The sequence below is a fragment of the Bactrocera tryoni genome, chromosome 4, assembly GCF_016617805.1.
Source record: "Bactrocera tryoni isolate S06 chromosome 4, CSIRO_BtryS06_freeze2, whole genome shotgun sequence".
Taxonomy (NCBI): Eukaryota; Metazoa; Arthropoda; class Insecta; order Diptera; family Tephritidae; genus Bactrocera; species Bactrocera tryoni.
In genome coordinates, this window is record NC_052502.1 from 79,424,825 (window position 1) to 79,432,031 (window position 7,207).

Below are 7,207 nucleotides of genomic sequence, written 5' to 3' on the forward strand. Positions count from 1 at the left end.
ACATTAAGCTTGTCCAACTAAATAAAATAAAATTCAAAACTAATTTTACCTTTAATTAGTAGGTATATTTACAAAGGTAATATTTTGTGTGATATAGTATAAAAACATTTGAATTAAAGAAAACAATCATATTGAAGACACCTAGTGTACTAACAAGATTTTATGTATTTGTAATTGTAATAGATTGTTAGTTGCAAGTAGCGATATGGCATTATTCAATGGTATGGATTTTATTTTGACAAAATTATTTGTCACATCTGGCAATACTTTCAAACGATTTCCAATTGATGCTCTGAAATTTCTGATTTTTCGTGTGCTTAGAATTTTATTGATATCTGGTTAGTAGAAAATATTTTGGCTAAGTTTTAAATACGCAAAATAGTTTGAAAAATCATAAAAACATAAGAACGAGTGTAACTATATAAGCTTAGTGTTATTACCACAAGAAAACAAGTGAAACTACAAACGTTTTCGGTACTGCTTTCGTGTTTCTCGTCTCCTCGTTTTCGTATGACTTTTCTCTATCTATTTTCCTCAGCGGTTACAAATGCACTTGTTTGTGTACATAGTATAAATTATCCACTTAAACTATTTAAAGTTTTACTTATTTACTTTTTTTAATCGTGTACAACTTTACATTTTTAGTTTTCTGTAATTTAATATCACACTGTTCCTCTAAATGTAAGTAAATATAATTCATATGCAATATTACATATACATATAGTAAATATACGTACGCAAATGTGTATTCAAAATGGGTAGAGCAGATTGCGCAGGTTACCTCTAAAATACTAACGTTGTACAGCGTATTTTTACCTAAAAAATTTCTAAAAAACAGAGGTGTAATATCATTAAATTGTAAAACCTATGTGCTCCAATGAAGTTTCAGCGAGTCGCCACTCCACAGCCTTTTTATGAATTAGTTTCTACAACTGTCACCTAAACATGGATTCAGGCGACGGTGGGCTACTACATGTACCCAAATTTATTCTATTAGGAAAAGTTTGTTATCACATCATTTGGAGCAAACCACACCCAGGTTTATTAAATTGCATATGTGGAAAGTTCCATATTTTTTTTTATATTACAGTTGTTAGTAGGATGTATGTATATACGTCCACTATTATTCAAGGTTAAAAATTTTAACTACTCTGTTATCTTTGGGAAACAGCAAATTTTACAACGTGAAATAGTAATACTGATTGTAAAACCTTAAACAGACTTATCATAATATAAAAAGGATACCAAAGCTAATACAAATCACCAATCATAAGATAAAGTATTTCGAAGATAAAATCTACCTTTGCAAATGAAAGTGTCAAGTGTCGCTAAGTATTTCCGACAGCCAATGTTAAATACGATTTATTGTGATATTTCAAAATTAAATATATTAAAATAATACATGAATTATATATACACCATAAATATTTTGTTCAAAATAATGGTAGCTAATAACGAAGGGTACATGCCCACGAAAAATTTACGGCAATATGATATTGATTCGATTCTTAATTGATTTGAGCTTCTATTCCGTGTTCCGAAGAGGTCACCTCCACACCATTGGAACTGTTTAACAAAATACTGCATAAAGTACCGCTCTTAAAAATGAAATAGGGTCTTGTTTTATAAAAGTTATTATTGTATCTTCTGCAACCGAAAAAACCCTAATAGTCATAATATATCACTTTGAGATTAACATGATTTGTACATGTGTCCTTTATTTTAAAATATAGACCACAGGCAAATATCTCATGCATGCAGTAAGTATTTATCGTCTTAGGAACAGACCAGTTATATTAATTAGAAGGCAACTAGTGTCCTTCTATTTGGTACTCGTAACGACAAACTACCGTCATATGTTATATCCTTGAAATTTAAACAATTAGATATTCATAAACATAATGTTAAGTCTTTTGTTCATCTGACTACGTTTTTAGTTACGAGATGAGAGTAGCAAAACAATTGTGGCGTGTCTGATTGCCTGCTGTTCATTTTAAGAGTATATGTCAAAAGCAGTGAGCTAAGAGCTAAGCATCGAGAGAACAGGCACGCGTAAAAGATATGTATGTATCTGATTCGGTAGCTTGAACGTTGCCCTATAATCAGTTTTGATTTTAGTTTTCAATTGAATCTCGTTGGCAGTGGAATTAATACGCTTTGTTTGCCTTCTTTCTAGTAAGAAAATTCAATAACATGATTTTTCGCAAATAATTTGTACATATAGAACATACATAAGTAAATTTATTGTACTTGCACAGTGTCGCTATTTGCTCAAATTTTATACGAATGAAAATGCATTTAAAGATAAGTGGTTTTTCGTAATATTTAGAAACGGCATTAAAGCATTGCGGCGGACACAATATGGAAGACCCCAATCGTATGATGGCTCATACGGGCGGTATGATGGCTCCGCAAGCCTATGGTATGCCAGGTCAGGATGATGGACAAAATACTGGAAACGAAAATGAAGTGCGTAAACAGAAAGATATCGGTGAAATTTTGCAGCAGATCATGAGCATTTCGGAGCAATCATTAGATGAGGCGCAAGCAAGAAAACACACTTTAAACTGTCATCGTATGAAGCCGGCTTTGTTTTCGGTGCTGTGTGAGATTAAGGAGAAAACCGGTAAGTGAAAAATTATTATTTTTTCCCTCGTTTCCCCCTTATATTTTGGCCGACATATTTAAAATTTCTGCACCATAATCAATTGAGCGCAAAATCAACCAATATTTGTTGATTTTCATTAATTCTGTTTTATGTTTGCACAAATAGTACAAAACAAACTATATTTGCTTTGTCGCCAGTGTTCATAAAATGCAAAGCACGTTCCCAGTGGTCCACAATGTAAGATTCTATAGAGTATTTAAATCTTCATGCTACAACCCCTATTTTTCACATTTTCATTGGCGAAATGTAAGCTTATGTGACTTTATTGAAAATGTAACATGTGTTTTGAATGGGTCAACAGCATTGTCGTAGAAATCACAATTGACAATTTTCTTATGTAGATATTACTAAACCGAAAAAATGAGCAAGAGGTAAAGTGACAGGTTATAATAAAAAATATTAAAGACAAAAGTTGGTTCCTAGATGGAAACTGAAATCATCAGATAAAAATCAAATAACTATTATTTTAAATCCTATGTAATGCTTTTTAGTTGTTGTTTAAATAAGAAAATGTAGAATTATGTTTTGAATTTGACATGCCAACATATTATATACAAAAATATTAAACGTTTTAAAAGGTTTTTATTTTTCTAACTACGAATTTAAGTTTGAAATATAATATCAAGCATCATTTAATAGTTTTTCATAATTTTGAAACCATTTTTGTTATCTTAACGCATTCGCGAATATTTAACATGTTCACATCATTGTCTCAGGATCTTTACATATCTTAAATGTAGTGATGTTAGAAATCAAGAAGATGTTTTAAATGTTTATCCATTACTTGTCAGCTTGCACCGTTTAAACTAAAGTTCAGCACCGCAACTCTGCAGCATCGATCCGGTTTAATATTCAATGTCTCCTGAGTTCGTACAGTGTATAACAGGCATATGCAAATTGCATGTAATGTTAAATCTTGTCGCGCCTACTTGCTGTGACAGAATTTTATTAACGCGACAATGCTTTTTCCATAAAGTTGCTTAAAATATACTCGAATAAACAATTTACCTCATTTGTTTATTTGATATTCATATGTATGCAGGTAAATAATTGTCTTCTATAATTACGATAATACAAATGAAAGGGTATTATTATGGTTGTTATTAATAAAATGCTCTGCTCAACAGAAGAGTTATATGAATAAAATATGCCATATTCAATAAAAAATTAACCCGATATTGAAATTCTCTTGAATATCTCTCTGACCACACATTTTTTTCTACTCAATGGCATATCTATGTGCATTGCAGTTCCTTAAAGTTCTACCTTGCAAATTTAATCATGTTTTAAGTGCAAAATCTACACGGCATTTTAATAATTTTGCCAACTTGGTTCAGCTAGTGCGTGTGTTTCATTGCTTGTGCATACTTTCTTGTATACATAAAGACATATGTATGTATATTTACATATGCACTACGAGAAGCAAGCAAAGCAATACGAATCTATAGTGGCAACACAAAGGAATACAATAAGAAAATGAAAGCTAAAGTTTTTTAATCTAATCTTAAATTGGCATACAACTACTTTGCAAGCTCAGGGACCATCCCTGTGAGCTGTACGTGCCGATGGTTGGGGTTATGATGCGTTTGTATTTCTTGTTGTCTGTTTTTCTATTTCTGCCTTGGTTCATCCCTTCAATATGAGTAGCAAGCCACAATACACGGATGTGCGTTCTGAATGGTTGCGGACTATTTCGCACAAGTTTTAGATTAAATGATTTGGGTGTGGGCTATGCAAACGATGTAATGGTACAGGATGTTACTTTATGAGTACCTTGTTGTTAGCTTTGAATGAAATGTTTGCAACATCTTGCGTATTGAGTTCTGATTTTGTCTATTTTTATTTGAAAAACGAAACAAAATTATGTATATTGTCATGAGTATTTCTGGACAAAATGCAAATAGAGACAAAATCTCTTGAGTAACTGGGCAAATACAAATTGGGAATTTAATTTCATTATCTGTTGCAGAGGTGAATCTGAAATGTTATGCGATTATACGAAGTATGAAACTATAAAATAAATATAAAAAGGACTAAATATAATAATAAATAATAGATTCAGTCCTATGTTATAACTAGCTCAAGATTTTAGGCGAAAGTAAATGTATAACGAAAAAATAATTAGTGAAACGGCTTAAAAAATTTATATATTAAATGTATAAATAAAAATAATATATGTATATGAATACTTTGTTAATTAATATATTAAAAATTTTTTCTGCGAAGTCCTTTCAATTCGTAATACGCAAGAGGAAGAACCACCAGATCCACAGTTAATGCGTCTGGATAATATGCTTATCGCAGAAGGTGTTGCAGGACCAGAAAAAGGTGGTGGCGGAGCAGCGGCCGCTTCCGCGGCAGCAGCAAGTCAAGGTATATTCAACAATATATATACTTTGCTTTGCACTAAATTTTCACTAAACAGGATCTTCCTTGTCGATCGATGGAGCTGACAACGCAATTGAGCATTCAGATTACCGAGCAAAGCTTGCACAGATTCGTCAGATATATCATCAAGAGCTAGAGAAATATGAACAGGCGTGCAATGAATTCACCACACATGTTATGAACTTACTTCGAGAACAAAGTAGGACCAGGTGCGTAATTATACTAAGGATACAAATACATGGTTCTCGAGTATTCTCTATTTACAGGCCAATTACACCTAAGGAAATTGAACGCATGGTCCAAATAATTCACAAAAAATTCAGCTCAATACAAATGCAGTTGAAGCAATCGACGTGCGAAGCTGTAATGATATTACGATCTCGATTTCTGGACGCTAGACGTAAGCGTCGCAATTTTAGTAAGCAAGCTTCCGAAATTCTCAATGAGTATTTCTATAGTCATTTGAGCAACCCATATCCATCTGAGGAAGCAAAAGAGGAGTTAGCGAGAAAGTGTGGAATAACAGTGCGTTTATAAACCAAAATTATGTGTAAAAAGTTATGAAATATTTTAATTTTTTAAGGTTTCCCAAGTTTCTAATTGGTTCGGTAACAAACGCATTCGATACAAAAAGAACATAGGTAAGGCACAGGAAGAGGCCAATTTATATGCTGCTAAGAAGGCAGCTGGTGCTTCGCCATATTCAATGGCTGGCCCACCAAGTGGCACCACTACACCTATGATGTCACCAGCACCTCCACAGGATTCTATGGGCTACCCCATGGGCTCAGGCGGGTACGATCAGCAGCAATACGATAACAGTATGGGCGGTTACGACCATACTCTACATCAGGACCTTAGCCCTTGAGGCGGTTTAACATACCACACTTCACATGTATACGAGCAAAAGTGAACATCAAAAATCACTTGTGAAATATATTAAGATACATATTTTTATTATTAAATTAAAAACTTGATATGCTTTGTCAATATCTTAATATTATAATGTTAATTTCAGACAAAGTATTCAATATTTTTACAATTCTTACAAATCATATAAAATTGCAGATACCTTAACTTTTTGATTTCAATATACTTATTTACGTTATCCTAATCAATATCACGCCCAGTTCGTTTACCTAGGAAATCTTTTATTTTAAGCTTCAAAAGCATAAAAACTCCACTTTATATGTTCATTTTTGCTCCGCAGTGTGTATACGCAATTAACAATAATGTATACGTAATATTGCATACGATAATATGTAGGCATCTATATATAATTTGAATTAAGCGTAACAATCTTTTATTGAAATGAAAATCCGTATACGAAACTTTAGATATAAATATTAACATACATCATAGTAATAAAAATATAAAAAACATGTGCAAATTCAGAAGCAGCTATCAAAATCTACAATTTTAATTGTATGGTAACAGCTAAAACAGCTAATTATAGAGTGCAAATTCGATGATGTATGTAGGTGTGCATATAATATTAATACTTTGCCAAGCCCAAATTTACGATACTTATATTTTTTTAGCACAACCTTTTAACTGACGATACATCTCAAGAGAGGTAGATAAAAAAAGTTATGCAAGCTAAAGCAAAAATCTCAATATGAGCACATTTACTTATCTATTACCTATGTACGTAACTATTGTACTTTTGGCCAACATTCTTCAAGTATTTAATAGAAAGTATTGTAACAAGTTCTCTAATATAACTATAAAAAGCATTACCTTCAATTTATAATGTGTAATTATTTTAAATTAATAAAGTATATAAAATTGTGGCAAACAATTTATCTGACCGTTTATTGGGTTCATAAAACGATATGTGTACAGATTTATCGAATTGAAGACATGAATTAGAAAACCTGATGGTAATATGAGCGAAGTCTCTACTGACGTAGGTATACGAATATATGTAGTGACAATAGCTTATAAATGTAGTGTGAGAGAGACACTGAGCGCACACACAGAGTGAATGAATGAAGATATTTTCGCTTAATCGTCTCAACTCAACCCAATAAACATATGCTATTGTGAGTTGGTGAGACACAGGTGAGCCAGTAACTTTGTAGTGAGCTCTCTTCCAAATCACGTCGGCTAAGAACCTGCCTACATTCCACAGTTTAAGTTATGGCGGCA

At 32.4% G+C, this 7,207-nt stretch overlaps 1 protein-coding gene across 5 annotated transcripts; it reads left to right on the forward strand.

Annotated features, from left to right (window-relative positions):
• Positions 1 to 237: 237 nt before the first annotated feature.
• LOC120774885 (homeobox protein extradenticle) lies at positions 238 to 6,857 on the forward strand. Of its 5 annotated transcripts, none has more exons than XM_040104744.1 (7): positions 296 to 338; positions 646 to 681; positions 2,330 to 2,626; positions 4,895 to 5,041; positions 5,094 to 5,265; positions 5,323 to 5,581; positions 5,640 to 6,857. In XM_040104744.1, the coding sequence occupies exons 3-7, from the start codon at positions 2,362 to 2,364 to the stop codon at positions 5,922 to 5,924; spliced, it is 1,128 nt and encodes a 375-aa protein (XP_039960678.1). In that variant the 5' UTR covers positions 296 to 338; positions 646 to 681; positions 2,330 to 2,361; the 3' UTR covers positions 5,925 to 6,857. The 5 variants fall into 5 exon arrangements, with proteins under 5 accessions (XP_039960675.1, XP_039960678.1, XP_039960677.1 ...); XM_040104745.1 differs by lacking the exon at positions 296 to 338 and adding an exon at positions 366 to 474; XM_040104741.1 differs by lacking the exon at positions 646 to 681 and having other exon boundaries at positions 238 to 338.
• Positions 6,858 to 7,207: the final 350 nt, after the last annotated feature.

Coding starts and splice junctions, on each gene's coding strand:
- LOC120774885 (XM_040104741.1), top strand. CDS start 2,362: ATGGAAGACCCCAATCGTATGATGGCTCATACGGGCGGTATGATGGCT. Junction 5,266..5,322: donor CGAGAACAAAGTAGGACCAG/GTGCGTAATTAT, acceptor CTCTATTTACAG/GCCAATTACACCTAAGGAAA. Junction 5,582..5,639: donor CGAGAAAGTGTGGAATAACA/GTGCGTTTATAA, acceptor TAATTTTTTAAG/GTTTCCCAAGTTTCTAATTG.